At 38.2% G+C, this 22,056-nt stretch overlaps 2 protein-coding genes across 4 annotated transcripts in view; one reads left to right on the top strand and one right to left on the bottom strand.

Moving 5' to 3' along the window:
* Window positions 1-637: 637 nt before the first annotated feature.
* On the top strand, window positions 638-7,772 carry pop4 (POP4 homolog, ribonuclease P/MRP subunit). The gene is made up of 7 exons (XM_032561487.1): window positions 638-772; window positions 2,824-2,879; window positions 3,016-3,248; window positions 3,344-3,421; window positions 3,505-3,566; window positions 3,889-3,990; window positions 4,994-7,772. Exons 1-7 carry the CDS (start codon window positions 766-768, stop codon window positions 5,128-5,130), a joined length of 675 nt encoding a protein of 224 aa, XP_032417378.1. The 5' UTR covers window positions 638-765; the 3' UTR covers window positions 5,131-7,772.
* Window positions 7,773-9,585: 1,813 nt separating this feature from the next.
* arnt2 (aryl-hydrocarbon receptor nuclear translocator 2) overlaps window positions 9,586-22,056 on the bottom strand; it is a 90,391-nt gene continuing 77,920 nt past the window's right edge. For 2 of the 3 annotated variants that reach the window (XM_032561464.1, XM_032561463.1), the window contains 4 exons: window positions 21,868-22,006; window positions 13,843-13,993; window positions 12,364-12,509; window positions 9,586-12,292 (listed from right to left, as the gene is read on the bottom strand). In XM_032561464.1, coding sequence (XP_032417355.1) covers window positions 12,194-12,292; window positions 12,364-12,509; window positions 13,843-13,993; window positions 21,868-22,006 — 535 coding nt within the window. In that variant the 3' untranslated portion in view covers window positions 9,586-12,193. Of the gene's footprint in view, window positions 12,293-12,363; window positions 12,510-13,842; window positions 13,994-19,863; window positions 20,036-20,802; window positions 22,007-22,056 lie in introns of those variants that run through there. The other variant, XR_004339066.1, reaches the window with a different exon arrangement.

The raw sequence follows: 22,056 nt of genomic DNA on the forward strand, positions 1-22,056 counted from the left end.
GAAGGAAATGAGAGGATTGATAAAATGGCAAAGGCAATTCAAAATCCTATTAGTTTTACAGTTAAAACAAGTAAATCTGAGGGAAAGAGTATTGTTAAACAAATACTGATGAAAGTATGGCAAAAAAATGTGGGATGAAGAAAAACCAAGAAGAGGGTTTTATAAAATTCAGAAGATTGTAGGAGAAGAAGAAATAGAAAGGAGGAAAGAATGATAGCAAGGTTGAGATTTGAACATACAGGACTTAACTATGCACTCTGTAAGATTCAAAAGTACAATACTGGTAAATGTGATCACTGGAAAATATGAAGCAATGGAGCATGTTATATTAGCATGATATATGAGGAGAGAGTTTGAAAGTAGTAAGGAAAAGGTTAATTTATTAGATATTTTGAGGAAGAATTTGGGGAGTAAACATGTACAAATAGTTATTCAGTTTTTATAGAAAACTAAATTATTTCATGGATGGATGGATGGATCCATAGATAGATAGATAGATAGATAGATAGATAGATAGATAGATAGATAGATAGATAGATAGATAGATAGATAGATAGATAGATAGATAGATAGATCATCACGAACCACACTCCATACCAGTAAGTGGCGGTAACGTCACTAACAGTTTGTTGCCAACCGCCAGTAAAACCAAGAAGAAGAAGAAAAATAAGACGACGCAAAACAGTGACTTCTTACACTAAGCTAACGGAGTCGATGGTAGCTCTTGTGTAGAATCTAGTCTGCAGTCAACCTTAGAAAGCTGCGATGGAAGGTGAGTTGAAGTCCGAGGGAGCTAAATGTTGCTCAGCGGACCGAAAGATTGACTCCTTTCGAGTCTAGGACACACACGCACACATGTTTGCGTGGCTACCTTTCTGGGGACTTTCCATTGACTTCCATTCATTTTTACAGCCAAAATCTTACCCTTATCCTAACCCTAACCAAAACTCAATTCACACCTTAGTCCTAAATGTAACCCCTGACCCAAAAACAGCGTTTCCCCTTGTGGGACCAGGCAATGGGTCCCCACAACCTAGTATGTGTCAGGAAAATGGTATCCACTTCCATTATGTGTGGAAGCGGAGGGAGTGAGAACGAGCACATTTCTTGAAACTAGTTAGCTAACCAAGCTAGCCAACATTACTGTCTGTGTCCTGTTGTACTATGTGTATCACGCATGTAAGTGTGTGCAGTTATTTATCCATCCATCCATCTTCTTCCGCTTATCTGGAGTCGGGTCGCGGGGGTAGCAGCCTACGAAGAGAGGGCCAGATTTTTTACTTTATTTTTTGAGATTTTTTTTCTTTTTGATAAAAGAAAGAACCTTGAACACATTGATCAACAGGTTATGCATATCATTCAACACATTCTCTCTTTTGGTTTTCTCATCCAGGGTGTCAGAGACACACACACGCACACACAAATAATACACATGCACAATAATTTTATTAAGCTAGTTAACATTATCGCCTATATTTATAGGCGATAACTAGCTTAGTTAGATAACTGGTGTTAGCTAACTTCGAAGAAGACTAATATGTTGATTCGTGACAGTAACACTGTCACAGTACTTATAATTGATACACACACATACACATTTATGAGGTAAAAAATAAAGATACTTGTATGTAAGAGTTCTTGCTGTGGAAAATATTGTTAAACTAAAAATTTTAATTGCATGATACAAGTAGCATGTTTTTTGCGGAATACCTAGAATATGAAGTGATGAAAACCTTTCATTACAAATAGTGCAAAAAGATGACCTCACTGGGTCAAAAAAGACCCACTTACACATCAGAGGGTTAAGACTGCTTTCTGAAATAATGAGATATTGCAATGGTGCGGGTCAGAGCAAGGTTAGAGAGGAGAGAGGGTTAGTAACAGGTGTTAGCCTTTTTGACTTGAAGGTACCGTCATCTGTCTTAGACCTTAGCAGAACACGTGGGTAAGTGATTCTACACTATCCATTATTTTGCATACACACGTGACTATACAAAGCCAGGCCTCCACAGCACGTATAATGTGCTTTCATACCTGAAAAGTAACATATGGTACAGCTGCCTCACAAAAATCTGTCTCTAAAAGCAATGTGACCTGAATTCACTCACTCAAAACGGAATATGTGGTGCAACCAAATCGTTTTTAAGAACCAAGCAGTTCAATAACTGTCAAAATAATCTACCATATTTTTCACAACCAAAAAAGGTTCTTTGGCTGTCTTTTTGATATTACTGAATTCTTCCAAAACAAGATTACACGAACTGTAAAACTACTTCTGATGATACTTAATGATGTTAGCAACAGAATTGTTTACTGTATTCTGTAAAAATTAAGATATTAAAAAAAACTTTATCGATTAATAATTTGGTGATGACTAATTAGAACACCAAGGAGCCGACTCAATGACTGCAGATGGATATGTTGTACAGCTCTGTTGCCAATTAGTCTAATGCTCAGAAACATCTTTTATGTGGTTTCCATCATACTTTGAAATACTTCCAGTAAAAGCAATAGTTCTAGAGGCAGAGTCCCAACACTCAGGCAATCAAAGCCTGATTGCCTGAGGGTATGTGCACCACATACCGACTTCTTTGAAGTTTTATTTTAGAAAAGCCAAATTCAGGAATGTGATAAACGATGACTATTCTCATGTCCAGCTCATTGAAGTCAGTCAGTTTAGCAGCTCAGGGTTTGATCATGCTGGGTCTTTTTCTGATGTTCAATTTTCCAATAATTGTGGTATTTTTCATGCAGTACCATGTTGAACCCTACAGATGACTTCTGTTTCTGTCCAATGGGACATTTGTTTGTGTCTTTCAACAGAAGCACAAATTTACAGCAAAATTCCTCGAGATCTAGTGAATCGTCTTGGTGTTGAGGTGAGCGGACTTTCTCTGATTGGAAGTTGCACATAATTTTGTTGAAAATCAATGAGGTACGCAATAATCATCTGGGTTTCTTTTTGGGCAACAAACTCTTTTTTTTTTTTTTTTTTTACATTTGTCTGTCTCGTAGCCTCACAACAGCTCTAAAGCTGCAAAGTTTACTGAAGCCCATCTGAAGCAGTGCACTCAGCAGCCGAGCCGACTGGATGTGAAGAGCATGCTGACTCATAAGGCTGTGCTGCTGGGCTACAGTCGGCCCAAAAGAGACACAGCCAAAACCAGAAACAGGAAGAAAGCCAAAGGACTCAATGCACAACAGAAGAGAATGATGAAGGTTTTCCACATCAAGCCTCAACACCAGAGGTTAGTTGGGGTGATGTGATATGTGTGTGTGTTGGGGAAAGGGAGGTATTTTTTTTCCTAAATTCCCCCTGTCATGGCTCTGTTTGGATTTCCAGGTATGAGCTTTTCTTGCCGCTACACCAGCTATGGAGACAATATGTTGTGGACCTGTGTGGTGGACTCAAACCGACGGTGTAAGTCAATCCACCAGGAGGCGGAGCTCCCAGATGTCCAACTTCCTGCTGCTCCTGATGATTGTCTCCATGTTTTCTTCCAGGAATCCACAGATTGTGCAGCAAAAGCTTCTGAAGGCAGACTTGCACGGAGCCATCATCACAGGTAGATTTCCCATTAAAGAGCCTGACCCTCAGTCACCGTTGACCCATTCAGGCTGCATTGTTGGTGGGAAAAAGAAACATTTTCCCCTGAGAATTTTCCTGAGTTATAAAATCTGTCTGCAGGAATCGGAACATTTTCCTCTAAACTTGTGAATTTCCTGTTTTTATTTCTTCTGACTTTTGTTGCCACCTTTTTTGATTCATTAGCAGGAAAATGTGTGTCACAATCTTAGAAATCTTACCTGAATGCAGCTGCAGTGATCCAACAGAACACTAGTGTCAGCTTGTGACACCAGACTGTAACATGCTTCTTTCTGTCACAGTGGTGCGTTCTAAATGTCCGTCCTATGTGGGAACTACAGGGATTCTCATGCAAGAATTCAAACATGTGTTCAAAATCATCACCAAAGAAGACCAGGTCAAAGGTCAGTGAAACTGTCCTGGGTTCTTTTGTATCTGATTGCTGGGCTTAGTTGCTTCGCACCATCAACTGGTAAAACTTAGTCTAGGACTCATACTGCAGCCTGAAGTGACTCGAATGCGATTTTTTTTGTTTGTTTGCTTTTTTTGTACTTATGCAAAATGTATCTGATCTCTTCATAATAATTTGAACAGCTCAGATCTACAGTGTATCACAAAAGTGAGTACAACCCTCACCTTTCTGAAGATATTTAAGTATATCTTTTCATGGGACAACATTGACAGAATGACACTCTTACACAATGAAAAGTAGTCTGTGCAGCTTATGTAACAGTGTAACTTTATTCTTCCCTCAAAATAACTCTATATACAGCCATTAATGTCTAAACCATCTGCAACAAAAGTGAGTACACCCCTAAGAGACTACACCCCTAAAGGTCCAAATTGAGGACTTCTTGTCATTTCTTTCCAAAATGTCATGTGACTAGTTAGTGTTACTAGGTCTTAGGTGTGCATAAGAAGGAGGTATTTTCAATTCTTAGTACAGCTCTCACAATATTTCATACTGGTCACTGAAAGTTCCAACATGGCACCTCATGGCAAATAACTCTCTGACCCCAAATAGACGTGTTCATAGTTTGTTGTGGCCAGTCACATTTAGAAAATAGCACCAAAAATGACAATATGTGACTTAAGAGACTAATTTTCATTTCAAGTTGTATTATATTAATTATGTGTTATTGCATGGCAATTTCAAGTTAGGTCAGTGAGTGTTTGTTAAAGTGGTCCTCAGACTGAAAAGGTTTTAGAAACTCTGACATAGAATCATTAAAACTCCATCTGAAAATGTTGAAGATGTCAAACTTTTCGGCCACTGCCTGAACTTTTGCGATAGCTGTAGAATATATCACATATTCACCCAGATACAATTGCTGTTAACTGTCCCATCAGTCTGTATGGGAGACAGGTCTCTAAACATCTGCTTGTTTTCTTGTCTCCTGTGTCCAGTGATCCCAAAGAGGAACAGTGTGTTTTCTGTAGAGTTGGACAACTTTGTCTCACACATTTATGGAAGCAAAATGGAGTTCCGAGCCAGCGAACGTTCTGCCAAGAAGTTGAAAGTGAAAGGAACTATAGACCTCTAAAGGCACCCAGCGATGTCATCTCTCCTTGCCCCTACTGGATGATAAAGGAACTGCACACATACCAAGCATGCAACAGGGCATGTACTCTACACAAACAGCTTGTGCAGAACTCAGACTGTTCAATCAAATCACCTGGCAGTGAAGAGTGTAGACGATCATCTGAATGGTGGGCGGAGCTTCTTCAAAGCAGAGTCACTCAGGATCCTGGAAGTCAGCTAGCAGGATCTCATTCAGGCTGTTACTTGGAGCGCTAATGGTTCGTTTTTGACAGTCAGGAGTGAGAAACGAAGTGGATCGCTGTCTGAACTCTGGGCCATTTTCACCCGAAGAGCTCCTAAAGTCTTGAATCGTCCAGAATTTGATCCTTTTTATTTTTAGATGCATTTGGAAAAATAAAAAGCAAGATTCTAAAAATGTAAGCTTTTCTAAAGGATAATAATCTGAATTTCTGATAAATGAATGTGCAACAGTGCAACTAATTTTTTTTTTGTTTTTTAAATCAGTAATATATAACCCAAATATATGGAAAATAAAAAAGCTCAATTTCACAACATTTTGGGCCCTCAGACCCTTTTAGGTTTTGAAACTAATCCAGTCCTAATGTAGCTAATTAGACTTAAGTGTTCAGCATGGAGTTCTTTCTGGGTCATACAGATAATAATAGTAATGCGGAGATGGTTTCTACTTGGGTATCTAGAATGTGATGAAAACTACCTGAGAAATCTGGAAATGAAAGTTTGGTTAAGTACAGAATTTTCAAACTGAGCACAAGCTTCCATACTGTAGCATTCTACCTCAAATATAAAAATTCATACTATTATGAAATGTAAGTTAAACTAAATGTGTTTTTTTTTCTTTAGAAATAAATGACTCACTTCATGGCTTTACTTTGATGAAACAGTCATTTTTTAGTTAACCCTTAGCTAAACCCTTATCTAATTCTACTCAAATCATCAAACAGCGAAGGTTGGAGTATGAATACCACTTGATGATGCGCACTGTGCTCATAGCAAAGATTATATTTGGAGAACATTGACATCTAGCAACTGTCAACTACAAAAATTAAAATTTTCTGCAAAAATACAGTGCTGAATGTTTTTTGTTGAAAATTGCAAAAGCATTTGAAGTCAACTGCAGAAATGTAAGAAATAGGCAGAAGCAGCAGAACAAAGCAAAAAACTGCAAAGTACCTAATAATTGCCACAGAAAAACTGTTGAAGAGGAGCAAGAACTTGTGAACAACACAAAAATCCCACCCATTGAGAACAGTGCATAGAAAGCTAAACTGTTGGGTCACAGCAGTTATGAGTTAAAATTAGACAAATGGTAAAACTAGCTAAAATAGTAATGATAGCATCTAGGCTAGCACTAGCATGTTGACTTGCGGTAATATATTTCATACAATGTGAAAAAACAAGTGGAAAAGGTAAAATGAGCTAAATAAGCTAAAACTAGCTTTAAAAACTGATAGCACATAGCATGTTTGTTTTTTTTAACTTTCAAACAAATAACATGAACATACAGTACATAGAGGATCTTTAACACAATGACAAATGCCACATAAAAAACAAAAAAAAAAGAATAACCACAGACATTGACAAGTTTGATGTTGATGCCTTGCAATCTTCAAAGTAGAACAAAGTAAAAAAACAAGTTAAACATGCACATAAATTGGTAACATAAAACAATGTGCATCTTTCCGTCTATATTATTTTCTTAAAAAGTGTCAAATACATTCAAATACATATATATAACAAAGGGTTTGTTACAGCAAAAGAAGCAAATATAAATATAACAGATAAAGTTAAATTTCTGAGGAAGGAATGTTTGTGATTATTAAAGTTAAGTTTTTCAAGCCAGTTTCCTTAAATTTATTAAATGAGGGTATTTTTTCACTCCATTTCATCTTGTGGACATATTTTGTAGGATTATTATTGGATTTAATACATATATTTCATCTTGAGAACCTAAAAGAAAAGAAAGGGGAGAATAACAACAAAAAACCAGGATTTCTAGTAGACAAATCCTCCATCACAGCACCACAAAGCTGCACCACACATGCTGCCCAATTGGCCAAGAGGCCTTGAAAGTCAGTTTCCCAGCTAGCCTTATACTCTGCTCATCAAGAGGCAGAGTGAAACCAGCTGGGCCTGCTTAACCCGCCACATTGTTTTATGTTACCAATTTATGTGCATGTTTAACTTGTTTTTTTACTTTGTTCTACTTTGAAGATTGCAAGGCATCAACATCAAACTTGTCAATGTCTGTGGTTATTCTTTTTTTTTTGTTTTTTATGTGGCATTTGTCATTGTGTTCAGCAGCAACCTGAATTGGGGGGGAAATCCTACATGCAGCCACCACTGCATGTAACACATCTAAAGAAAAGGTTGAATTGTTAAATATGAGCAATATTTGCAAATTTGATAAAACAATGTTCTTTCCAATTTTTTCTGTAAGGAGTTTTTGCAAATCCGACCAAAATATTACAGAATGAGAACACTCCACAAATAAATGTTCAATACTTTTGCCCTCACACTGACAAAAAAGAGCAGTTGTTGCTGATATTTGGAGAGAAGTGCCAAATGTTACTTTTAACTGGATAATATCTATGTAAAATCTTAAATAAAAGTTCTTTGATCATATTAGCAAGCATTTATTTATGAGGCAATAAAAAAATTGCACTCCACAGATTTTTGTTCAAATAACCCCATCTGTGTTTGCTTGTGGGAGTACAGAAAGTTTCTAAGTGAGTTCTGATAAACCTGTTTGTAAATTTCTTAAGCATTATATTTGTTCCTTCAATTGAAATTAAGTCATGAAGGTACAGTTTGTCTAGATGTATGATTTGTGCTAAGGAATGTAAGCTATGAGGAACAGACTTAACGACCAATTCAAATTCTTTGGGTGATACACACTTGGACAAAATTGTTGGTACCCCTCCATTAATTAAAGAAAAACTCACAATGGTCACAGAAATAACTTGAATCTGACAAAGGCAATAATGAATAAAAAGTCTATGAAAATGAACAAATGAAAGTCAAACATTGCCTTTTAAATATGCTTCAACAGAATTAAAAAAATTAAAAATAAACTAATGAAACAAAATGAACAAAAATGATGTTACTATTTTGTTGCACAACCTTTTGAGGAAATCACTGCAATCAAATGATTCCTAGAACTGTCCATTAGACTTCTGCACCCCTCAGCAGGTATTTGGGCCACTCCTCATGAGCAAACTGCTCTACTAGTCTCAGGTTTAAAGGATGCCTTTTCCAGACTGCATGTTTCAGCTCCTTCCAAAGATGCTCAATAGGCTTCAGGTCAGAGCTCATAGAAGACCACTTTAAAATACCAGGGGTGCCCAAAGTCGGTCCTCGAGGGCCGGCATCCTGCATGTTTTAGTTCTCTCCCTGGTTTAATGCACCTGGATCAAATGATGACTCATAAGAAGGCCTAAGAAGAACATTGACATACTGAAAAGATTGTTACTACCACCATTTTTAGCTGTGTGTTTGGAGTCATTATCCTGTTGCAAGACACATGACCTACATCACATTTCTGACACATTAGACACATTTCTTTCCAGAATCTTTTGATAGTTTTCAGATTTCATTATACCCTGCACAGATTTAAGTCACCTTTGCTGCCAGATGCAGCAAAGCAGCCCCAGAACATAACAGAGCCTCCTCCATGTTTCACAGTAGGGACAGTGTTCTTTTCTTGATATGCTTAATTTTTCCATCTGCGAACATAAAGCTGATGTGTCTTGCCAAAAAGTAACATTTTCCCAGAAACTTTATGGCTAGTCAACATGTAGTTTGGAAAACTACAGTCTGGCCTTTTCATTAATTGTTTTCAGTAATGGTGTTCTCCTTGGTCGTCGCCCATTAAGTCCATTTTGGCTCAACCAATGACAGATTGTGCGATCTGATACTGATGTTCCTTGAGCTTCAAGTTCACCTTTAATCTCTTTAGTTGAATAAAGTTTTTCTGGGCTCATTTGTTATCGTTTGTACTATCCGACACTTTGTTTTATCATCAATTTTCTTTCTGCAGCCACGTCCAGGGAGGTTGGCTACAGTCACATGCATCCTAAATTTCTGAATAATATGTGCAACTGTTGTCACAGGAACATCAAGCTGCTTCGAGATGGTCTTATAATCTTTACCTATAACATAATTGTCTATAATTTTCTTTCTAGTGTCCTGAGACAACTCTTTCCTTCACTTCCTCTGGTGCATGTTAATGGTCCCCACAAGGTATTACAAACAAACATGCACACAGGTGTTTAGATTCAGATGTTTTTGAGATACAATCTTAGTTGGACCACTAAATAACTCCATTGTAACCTGCTGTGGAAATGTTGACCTAATATTAGCATCTGTTTGCACAAATAGAATTGCCACAAGTTAGGTCTTTGTGTTAAAAAAAAAAAAAATATTGATGAAATAAACCTTTAATGGAAGCCACCAAATCAAGAATTTATTGTCACAAGCACAGTTTTACACAAAATAATGGGTCACATTTACACAGTTTAAACAGGTCTAGAAGTCAATGTACAGTTTACTACCTAACCAACACGTACTAATAGTTAAATACACACTCACATTATACACAGTATCATTAAGACTTACACAAAAATGTACTCTGTGAATGTAAGATGAGTTGACATAAAAGTCACAATATTGAAAAAATAATAATTTTAGATCCTCAGCAAAAGATGTCTAAAGTTTATTCCATTTGTCAAGGACATGCAGTTCATCATGTAAACGTTACTTCACTGCAAGCAGTTATTCAGCCTTTTGGTGGATAAATATATAACAATAAATTAGAGTCAAGCAGTGACAGCTGAAGACAGACATACTGCACACTGCTGGGCAGCAGGCTGGTGTGATGAACAGTTAGCGTCATGAAGTGCACTTTAAGCAGTAACTCAGCAATGGTATACTAAAATTTCTTCATTTTTAAAATGCATTTAATCCTGCTATTGTTGCATGAAGTGTTTTCTAAAAATCAGGACATCACTACATAGGTTTACAGGGAGACGGAAACGGATTGTCTTCTCCTGCTGCTCTCTGCAGTCAGTGATCTTAACACGTTTTTGTTTTTCATTTTCCAACTCAAAGGGCTTTAGGTACAGACATACATTGAGAAAATAAAGGTGACTGGTCCAGTCACTCATCCCAGGTGAAAAGAGAAGAAGACTTTGAGGTGAATTAGAGGATGACAAGGTTTGTTCCACCTGCTGCGGGAAGCAAGGACAAACAGACCGAAGAATAGTTTATACCCAGTAGCCATAAAAGCATTAAATGCCATCTAGTACTATTTATCTACTTATCACTATTTATCACCCACTTTCGTCATAGTCCATGTAATTTTATTACATGACAATAAAGATTATAGTTTATTACTGATTATTGTTTGTGACACTTAAACAGTCAATCTGCAGATTGACTGTTCAATCTGCATCAATTGGGATTTACCAGCCCAAGATCCAGTGGTCTTTAAAGTTTTACTTGTCTTGGCTGATTTTAATTTACTTTTAAAGCCTTTATAACGTAACGGACAGCTGGGGCGTCTGACGTGCATCAAAACATCTGCTCATTATTTTCCCTAAACCAACCCAGAGAGGCTGTGACTGGTCCACGCTCCAGGCAACGATCTGTTCAATGCTGTTCTGCCTCTAAACAGTAAAACATAAAGGCAAAAACTACTTTATGTTGCTGCTTTTCTTCTGCGCTGCATTGCTAGTTCCTTTATTTTTGTATTGTAGTACAGCTTGTGGTGGTACAGTATTTCAAAACGGATGAGGAAAGATTCATTTTTGACGTTGAAAACTATACATAAGACCCACAATGTCGTCATTATAAAGAAAATGGCAAAAAAATCTTTCCTTTCTCATGAGATCTGCTACTTGTCAGAAGTCTAATTAAAGTGAAGATATATAAAAGGAATTCTAATGTAGCATTTTAACATTTTATAAAATATTTACATAGTGAACATATTGTAATATAGTAAATTCCTTTTGGTGCACTAAGTTTGTTTCTTATAGAAGGCTACGCTACCTGCCTTTTGTCAGTTACAATTGACACAAATCGCAGATCTGTTCTGCGCATTCGCCTATAAAGGTACGACTTCCTTCAGGTGAACTTTATTTAATTCAAAAATAAAAAAGCTGAAGAAAACTTTATACTGACCATAACTGAAAAAATGTTCTGCGGGTTCCTTGGTGGAGCTAGAAGTTTGGAATTCAACAGAGAATGAAAGAATTGCAACATTATTCCTATTTTTACTTCAAAGAATCTGTTGTAACCTTTATAAGATTTTGCTGAACTATCCATCCATCCATCCATTTTCTGTATATCCTTGTCCCTAGTGGGGTCAGGAGGTGTGCTGGTGCCTATCTCCAAGCACCAGCACCAGAATTACTGAACTAAAACAATCTAAATAGAAGAGGTTTTATTATAGATACATTCAATGAACAGGAACAGGATCTAATATCCAAAAAACATTCTAATTGTTTGGGTATTAGATCTCAATTGATTGGTGCAATATTTAAAAAAAACTTGATGTTTTAGATTAGATGGACAGTTTGAAAGTAAAAATCATAGCATGTAGGAAGAGTTGGACATTTAAGGTAATACACAGTTTTCCATATTCCTCTTGTTCTTTAAGAAAACTAAAAGTAAGTTCTCCTTCATTCAGTCTTAATGATGGTGATGAGCTCTGACAGATGTGTCTGTTCAGAATGCTGACAGAATGCATAGAGGACACACACAGTGACCTGAACATCAACGTCCAATCACAAGCTGAGAAAGGTTCGACTAACTAAGATTAAGCAGAATCCCTAGGGTGTGAGGGCATCCACCAGTTCATTCTTCAGGCCTTATAGATGGAGCATTATTTTGCTATGAGATAACAGTAATGAATGTCTTATGGAGATAAGAGTAATGAATTACTATGACATTAACTTTTCTAAGGTGGCCAAGTGCTGCTCTTATTAAAAAAAAATTTGATGAAACATAAGAAACATAAGTCCATCGGTAGGTCGTAGAGGCAACCTTTACTCAGAGAAGGGTGGAAACATGCCGAGATCCGCAAAATCCTCAATGTTGTAGTTCGCTGTCCCCTGGGTGGGATCTCCAGCCATAGGCAGCATGTCCTACAGAGACATGGGGTCACAGGTCACATGTCTGTAAACAGGGGTCAACTGCTAAGTGCTTTGGGTTGTACCTGGAAGACCTCTGTCTGGCTGGGGTTGGCGTGTGAGTGCTGCTCCCCCGACTGCTGGGAATGATGCTGGTTCTGCCACTGGGACCAGACCTCACTGGGGCGACCCTGGAACTGGCCTCCACTTTGACCACTTTCTCCTGACACATCTGGAAACATCAACAGATTTATTGGTTCACAACTTATTTTTGTAATATTCTATTTAGCATTTAGAAATTCTTTAGCATCTTCCTTTCTGATTCTCAGACAAAGATTATGTCAGATATGTATTTATTAATGTCACAGAGCATTAATAAATAAATTCCTTTTGGGAAGGAAACCAAAAGGAATTGCTACAGAGGAAATTGATGCAAACTTCTGACTCTGAGTTTTATTTATTATTATATAAATCTCTGACAAATAAGAAATAATTGTGGTAATTCTAACTGAGCTGAAACAAGAGAAGCTTGATCTGATTTCACTTCAGAAAATGAGAAAAAAGATAAACTTTTTTCCAACTGTGTAATAGAACTATGTACTAGACACACATAGTTCCAGTCTCAATAAACTCTTTGCCTAGTTAATGTGATACAGTTAGCTAAAGTGATACTGTTAGTCATTAATAATTTGGATCTTAATATATTTCAGTGCGATGGTCCTACTGGTGTGGATATAACTTGTCATAGCAAACAAGAAAAATAAATCCTCTTACTTTATAGACTTTTCTTTGAATGCCATAAAAATGCCATAAGTTTAATGAGTTGCTTTAATAAATGCCTTATTAAATCATTAAATATTTTAAGCAGTTAGTTCAGATACAACTTTTTAGGGAAAGCTGTTAAATTAATGAAACAATGCAAACAGCCTCCAAGACACTAAGTGTTAGACTTACTGGGAACATAAAACATTTTTCCCCTCTGCCCCAATTCCCATTCTCCTCTGAGTTCTACAGTTTACAGAGAAATGTGTCTTGAATGCCATGCTCCCAAACCTCTTTCTATCCACCCTTCATTTTACCATTAGCCCTTTACCAGATAAATATACAGTTTCCAGTAGATTTTTATTTTGCTTTGACATGACACTAATAAAGACACATGGTGGTAAATGTAAAAAGGAAATCAATCGATGTCAGATCTTAATCTTTTTTAAAGGGAAGACTTTCAAGTATAAAACACAAAGGATAAGTTTCATTTTTTAAAAGGTTTTACAGGTCAGACAGGAAAATAGGTAATGCGAGAGAAGGAAGGCATGCCCAGCCTGGCAAGGCCACCAGGCCGGGACTTGAACCTGTGACGGCTGCGTCAGTTGTGTTTTACCCCTGAGCCACCATTTCACCCCGAAGTACATGTTTATATACTGAAACATACCAGATGTTTAGTATTCTTGTTACATCGTCTATTACCTCTCTTCTAACCCTATTTAGTCGGATTACATTTACATTGTCAGATGTGCCAAAAACAACAGTAAGCTCCATTGACATGGTGACCAGAGAGCAAGGATTACCAAAGGCTGTGCTGCGATTTGTCAGGCCTGAGTAAGCATTTCCACTGGGCGAGGATGTTGCCGGAGACGATAGTGGACTGTAGGAGGCGGGGTCAGTCTGGTAGTTGTGGCCAGAACCGATACCAAACGGACTGGACTGGGATTTGCTGGGCTGGACACCAGAAAAACAGGTTAAAACGGTCAGAGATGATTTAAAAAAAACACGTACTTAGTTTACAATTGCTGTTGGTACATTCCTGTTATGCATTCCTGAAATAACCAGGAATGTACCAGCATCTCACTGAGATGAGGAAACTTATGGATTTAATTTGTGATCATTGGAACAAACAAAACTGTCTGGACATTAAGTGAACATAGAAGACTAAGAAATAATAAAGCACATTTAACTAAACAAAAAATTGTTCCAAAAGTAAAACATTTGATTAGCAAACAAGGTATTCACCTAGTGGCATAAAATAATTTTTCACTTTGGTTTTATCCTAAATTGAAATGCTCTCACAGCTCCCTCTGCCCTCTCTTCATACTTTTGCCCCTTTTCCACCCGCTCTACTTCAGCAGCCCCGCTCTACTCGGCCCGACCTGGCTTCACTCTACTTCGGAGTGAACGTTTTTCCACAGACCCCGCTCGATCTGTAGCAGGCTTACGTCTCCTGGCGGTGGGTAGAGCACCTCCTCCAGGTGCCATGTGCTTGTTACTATGCAACCTAACCAGTTTTTCCGAGACAAAAGAAGAAGAGCGAGCAGAGCTATTTCTTATAGCCCGATTGTGATTTTTCTGAGATTTCAAGAAAATGTGCAGAGAGGAATACTGCGTATGTAGCCGATCGCCTTGCAGCAGGAGGAAAGCTGTAGAAGCCGTTTATCCTTTACTGTGTTTATGGCCACCAGGTGGCGTATTTCATTTTGAGTTCTGAGTGTGTCTGAAGTGTGTGGGGTTATTTAAGGTCAAGTGTGATTCTGTTCAGATGTTGTTAATGGGAAGATTTATGCTGGATTCATATGGATCTATGGAAAATGGCAAGGACATTGTTCTGATACTAAATGACTTTATTATGCTGACTTTATTATGCTGACTTTATTATACTGCCGATTTTCAAAGTGAAAATCGGCAGTATCTTATTTGAGCGCACGTAAAACCAGTGCCTACCAGGAACCAGTAGCCTAAAATATAGGACTTTAACCGCTTCATTTAGGTACAAAACTGCTTCGTTTGGAAGATCCACCGATCCGGCTGCATTTTGGTTCCATGAAGCCGTAAAGTAATCGCCGCAATGTAGCACGCTATTGGAGCCAGCTGGACAAAGTGAACGCAATGACAGAGGGTAACAAGGAGTCGGAATCTGTGCTACCGGGGCGAAGAAGAACCAGGCGTCATCTGGCATCAGAAACCAGAAACGCGGAGGAGTGATTTGGACACCTGGCGTCGGAGAGCGAGTATGGTACAGCTACGGCTATTTATATCAGAATCCAGAACATCAACAAGAGGGTACAACAGTCGGGAACAAGAGGGCATCATTCTTGTTTGGCAAAGCCAGAGTAGCTCCTCTCAAACTTGTGTCTATTCCATGTTTAGAGCTCACAGCCGCCGTTAGACTGAATAACATGCTTCAGTCTCTGACTTCAGCTGCCATTGGAGAAGACCTGTTCTGGACTGACAGCACATTAGTTCTAAAGTATATAAAAAATTAAGACAAAAGGTTTCAAACTTTTGTTGAAACAATCATCAGGGATAACACAGACGTTGAACATTGGAGGTATGTACCTACATATTTAAAGCCTGCTCTAGGTTCCTAAATAATGAAGCCATAAACTTGACGCTCTCTGTCTTTCCCCTTTGGTCAATTTGATGATGAAACGACCAAAAACAAAGACCAGACTGGATCCTCTTGATAAAGTTAAACGGTTTACTTCAGAAATAAAAACGGTACAAATGTTTACACAAAAATAATAGAGTAAACAAAAGAGATGAAAAAGAGTCTAAAGAGAGAGGTCACAAAGCTGTGTGGCTCCACTCCAACTGCCCAACTAATTCTCTCTAGCCACACCCTAAAATCCTTAACTGCAATTAGATATGCAAATTTACAAGAAGGCTTTAGTATAGTCAAATTAGTATAACAAATTAGTATGCAATAGAGATTTAACTAGTAATCATTTTTATCCAAATAAACAAATTATCATAAGAAATAGACATAATTTATCCTAAAGGTCTGAATGAACTAAAACTGAATTTAGGCTTCCACACCTGCCAATGATGCTTACCAGGGGTTTAAAGTTGACAGACTTTTTGAACCAAAAATGGATGGAAAGTCCTAAATTTTTGTGGGAACCTGAAGATAAGTGGCCCAAGTTTCCAATGATTTCAGTATGACTACTGATGAGCACACTCCCTTGATCAATGCTATAATCATTAACTCAAATGCAACTTCTCAGTTGCATTCTTCTCAGACTGGCAAAAATTGAAGTCTGCAGTTGCTTGGTTCATCAAGCTAAAAGGAGTTCTGCTGAAACTGAAGGCCAGCTGAGTATACGGCCATCCCTGAGAACATTAAACTTCCTCGTATTCCAACAAAGGACCAGCACATCTCCGACCTTATCCACTGACATTTTCACTTACAGCTTGGTCATGGAGGTAGAAATTATGTTCTCTCAGCTGTAAGAAAATGTTGGATTACAAATGGAGTTTCTGCTGTGAAAAGGGTCATAACAACATGTTCATTCTGCAGGCTGTATGGAGAACAAACCAGTCAGCAACAGTCAACAACAGATGGCAAGCTTGCCAGAGGAATGGGTGGTCCCTGATCTATCACCATTCACAAATGTTGGTGTAGATCAGGGGTCTCAAACTCAATTTACCCGGGGGCCGCTAGAGGTAGAGTCTGGGTGAGGCTGGGCCGCATTCACACACACGGTCTCCTCAGCCGAACTTTTCTGATTGTATATTTGGCTGTAGTCAGGCGCTGTAACAGCCGTAATTGTGTAGTGTCTCTTTAAGATACTCTAGTATTGCTAATGATGTCAGAAGTATGCGCCACGGCTTCTCTGTAGAGAACGTGGGAGAAACGTGCTAGACGGACATGTTAGCTCCCTAACTTTTTAGTAATGTTACGGGTTGTTTGGAAGCTGCTCAATTTTCATGTCTGATAATATAGCAGCCGTTCAACCGGGCTTTGTAAGGTTGGTGAAGAGCGTATTTATTAAAGGACAACACTGTGGAATTCCCAGTACCAGTGTGGTTGTGAGTTTTTGACCGTCCTGACGAATCTGCCGCCTCCTCTCCTCCCTTAAACACAACCCAAGCGTTACAGCGCCTAACCTTAATTACGTTACACTGATCAGCAACTTCCGGGTCTAGACTGGATGCTGAAGCACGTGAAGCGGGAGCGGCCGCGGAAATTGCGCATGTACCGCATGCAAATAATGACAAATAGAAAATGCAAATAGGCCCGGCCGATGTCCCGCCCCTGAGAGCAATATACTCCACCGTGATTGGTAAGTTCGTTCAGCTTCACAACACTGAAAAGTGCCAATTATATCAAACTCGCGGGCCGCACTAATATTAAACTTTCATATTAAGGCGGGGGCCACAAACTATCGTCCCGCGGGCCGCAGTTGGCCCGCGGGCCGCGAGTTTGAGACCCCTGGTGTAGATTCTATCAAAACAGCAGCTCTGGAAAGGTATTCTGACATCCTGCAAAGAAATTCAAGCAGAAACTTTCCACAAACTCACAAGTTCAATGGATGCAAGAATTGTGCATGTGATATCAAAGAAGCGGTCCAATGTTAACATGTACTGTAACTCGGTCTGTTAAGATGTTTTTGATTGAAATAGCTTTTGATTTTAGTACATGTGACCACTTAATGCTGCACATCCTAAGAATGACCGTTTGCAGTTCTTTATAATCCATAAAATGTTTAGAAAATCTGCTGTGGATAATAATTTGGAACAGTGCATTTTGAGATTTTTATTTTTAAATAAATACTGTTCTCATGGGGAACTTTGTTCAGTAAAATTTGATTTATACTGTAATAGTTCATGACTTGAAAATTATACTGACCATCATTTGCATTGACCATTTAAGAAAATCTGGGAAAATATCACTTGCATAATAATTTAGCCATGCATTACACACGGTGCAATGTGAAACTTCTGTTAAAAATCAATATAACTATAGCAAGAAAGTCACTGAGTTGGCAACAGTGGGGTGAATATTGTTAACTGTAAACGTTCAGACATGACCTGGTGGGTCAGTCTTTCAGTCAGACCTCTCACTGTAGAGCAGAAGGTTTAAATATCTTCGTCAGCAAAGATTTTTAAACCTTTGCTGACGAAAATAAGAGCAGGGGATAAGATGGGCTTCACATGTAAGTATGTAAGATCACTATCCCCCAAAATTAAGGAAATCGGCACCCAGAAATCGACTGGCTGATAAATGTATCCTATGTTATACATGCGTTGGATATAATGTGAACAGCCCCATTTACATAGTGGTAAATAGTGCCATGGAGGCTTGGGCCGGCCCTGACTGTGGCAGGTACTATGCTTCTAAAAAAAAATTTGAAAATCGGGTTTTCAAAAAATACAGAGGGAGAGAGAAAAAGGTAAGATTTGTAACCCAGTTTTTCTCCGAGAGGTGGGTGGACTGTGAGATTATCAACCATTCAGCATAGTTAGCTTAGCTACAGACTACTGTTTGCCTCCATTTCACTAGCATTTAATGAATTAAGGAAAAAAAATTACCAATATTACCAAAAATTATCAAAGTACGTTTTACCACACTTGACAACAGATGAGACAGTCAACAGCAGCTTAATAGTATTGAAGCTTAATAGTAGTTCAGGGAGGAAGTGGAGGAGATTGATACTGTCACGACATGCTGACAGCTTTAACAAGTGTGGAAAAAACATATTTTTTATTAAAGTGAAATATGCAGCTTGAATAAAATTCAACTACATAGCATTTTTTGAGAAGTCTGAATTTCTTTATTTGTATTTTGCACGTTGCCTATAACTGTTGCTTGTGGGGAGACATTTCAGTAATAGAAAAAATTTAAGCAACCTACTTGCATACTGCATGCGGACTGTTTTTTTATTTTTGATTTTATGTTTATTAATCCTATAAATTTAGTAAAATCTTCTTGAAATGACTCGAAATGCATAGTTTTGAGTAGATTTTATTTTAATTTCCGGGGCAGCAGACCACACTAGGACTATGTCACTCCACAGCTGCTTGCGTTTCATTAATGTTAGCTGATGTTGGCAGGCATGATGTAGTCTTGAGATTCTGTTTCAAACTGAATATATACACCTCCGGAAAAAATGAAAAGTTTCTCTGATTTTACTCTTTATAAGTATGTGTTTGAGTAAAATGAACAGTGTTCTTTTATTCTGTAAATTACTGACAACATGTCTCTTAATTTTGTTTGTGAATGTACTGTATGTAAGTAAGTAGTTAGATTTAGAAAACTGCACCAACGAATATCTTCTCATGGGTCTTAGCCCTGCTGGGGGCTAAGCACCCCTAAAGGTCAGATCCTAGAATCGCCCCGGCTGCGCAGAGATGCGCAACAAACAGGAGATTTAATTCAATGGTGCTAATGTGGCTTTAGTAGCTCTTCCATTTCGTGTCTGTTGAGTTTTTAATAAGAATTACAGAAACTGTTGTAGTTGCTCAAGTTTGAGGGACGAGTTTTTCAGATCTCAGTGCGGCCGCGCGCAATAACTCTGGCTGACTAAGTAAACAAAGCATTTGATATGGTTTGGTGCACCTGACAGTAATGTCAAAATATTTGGTTTGCTGAATAATGCATGTTCACTTTTGGATGTCTTCATCAGTAATCTACAAAGTCAAATGTTAATGAAATACATATATAATATATTATATATAAAATAACACTATATTATAATATAGTGTTATTTCACTCTGTCAAAGGCTCCTCACATTTTTGGGAGGATTGTATTAAGACCTTGATGCCATACAAACTACAGTATGTACAATAAAGTGGGTATAAAAAAGAGACTTAATTCATTGAGAGCACAACATCATTTATTTTTCATCTTTTGTTTGCCTCAACTCTTCTATATGGGGAGCTCTGCCATTTTTTGCTGGTAGCTACCATGCAGGAGTAGTTGTTTATGTTGCTGATGGTTCTCCTCTTTGTTTATCATATCAGCCATGTTCTTCTTCTTCTGTTCCCTGGGAAAAGTAATCAGATGTTATAGCTTATAGAATATAAATGTAGATACATAACACAGAGTTACTAATGTGTAAGTTACATACACAGAATGAATGATTTAAAACAGACATTACTTTGTATGTATGCAGACACAATTTTTTACCATTCATACACACTTATAAATAATGGGAATAGTCGTGTACATTAAAGACAAAACATAATTACTTGTAAGTTTTGGTCCTGTGCAGACATACAGCCATGGATAAAATACCACTTGTGTTTGCTTCAGGTTTATTGTTAATGTTTATTTAATGTTCAATAAATAGTTCATAACTGTTTCATTAGAGAACTGATATCTAGCCACTTTAGAAGATTAGAAAATCATATAATATGTTTTATTATCTCACAACAGGGAAAACTCCAGAGCAACAACAGCAGAAGCACAATGGAAACAATGGAAGCACATAGATTCACGCAAAGATAAAACGTAAAAGAAAAAATGAAGGGCAACATGCTGTACAATACTGACAAAGTTCTAAATAGCGCACTCCGATCCCAAGGAATGTGCAACTGAGTGTCTGTAGAAAATGTGCATGTTGTGTTTGAGCAATGAAAATACAGCACTTTGTGTTGTACACAAAGTCTGCTGTGTACAACACAGCAGACTTTCCATGACTTCCATTGAAGTCATGGAAGACTTCCATGACTTTGCATGAAGTCATGTCTTCCATGACTGTATGTAGGGAACCTTAAATATAGTAAAAACCAGACAGATATATCTACAAACCTGGCTGAAGTGCAGCAGCGGCGTTAGCATGCATCTGAGTCAGGGTGCACCGTGGGGTTGTGTCGGGCTCCGAAGTAGCTAACCGAGGCTTCCTGTTCTCTCTGATACGTTGACAAAAACGACTCATTCCTCACTGCGTCATCAAGTTGCCACTGAATATTGAAGTCCGATGCAAAGAAAAGCCGGCATCTCATTGTTCCACCGCTTGCTTGTAGCTTCCATCACTCCTGTGTTGCAGCGAGTTTGAAATTTTATGCCGTTTGATTTTCTTCTCTTCTCTTTACTGCTATGTCTGACCACGCCCACGGCCTATCAGTTAACAGGAGCAAAGCTTGCGTCACCCACACAAGTAGGCCCGGCCCGGCTTGCCCTACTCCAAAAGCAGGAACCTAAAAATCAGGACTGGCCTCGAAAAATACTGGTGGAAACACTCACAAAGCAAGTCTAGTAGAGTGGAGCTGGGACCATTAGAGCCAGTGGAAAAGGGGCATTTCTTCCTGAAGCAGATACGGTTTAATACTAGGCATTTGATGAAGATCAACTTTGTCTGGAGAAGACTTATTACCAAAAATCCACGGTATGTATTTGTGCAGTGTTACAGGGATAGTTTCTATTGTTCATTCATCTTACCAATGATTAATGAAAGACTTTCATAAGTCTAAATTATTTCACATGACAGTACAACAAATGCTGATAATCCTAATAATATGTGGGAGATATGTAAACTCACAGTACTTTTTAAAGTTTTTTGCTGCAGGGTTTTAGTTGTGTTGAATAATTTTCTAAGTTATTGATGTGTCTGTGGCTCTCTGGGACGTTTTTGTATCATTAAATTGATCAGGGGACTGAAATTCTATCCAAAACACTTTATGTCTTTAGATGAGTTGAAGGAGAAAGTCATTGACTTGATCCAGGCTTTGGATCACAGATGAGGCCAAATCTGTTGTAAAGCATTACAACAGATTTGGATTAGTTAACTTGACAACAATCACACAGCTGATGCAAAGTCACCTCAGCCATGTGTTGTTTTTTTTCAAATGTCCGCTTTCGCTCCATGTGCATTACCTGCCCAGCGAATGGGGGTCGGTTGCCTGACCAAGCTACCTGGCCTGTATTAAGTTGTCTAGAAATCTGAGCTAGATTCTGATTGGATGACCCTGAGGACTGGATGTCATTTACACCAGGAACATGGATCACAGAAGAGCTGTGAATAAAAACACAAAACCAGACAAAAAGTCAAATACAAAGCTTTTA

This window comes from Xiphophorus hellerii, chromosome 4 (genome assembly GCF_003331165.1).
Source record: "Xiphophorus hellerii strain 12219 chromosome 4, Xiphophorus_hellerii-4.1, whole genome shotgun sequence".
Lineage (NCBI taxonomy): Eukaryota > Metazoa > Chordata > Actinopteri > Cyprinodontiformes > Poeciliidae > Xiphophorus > Xiphophorus hellerii.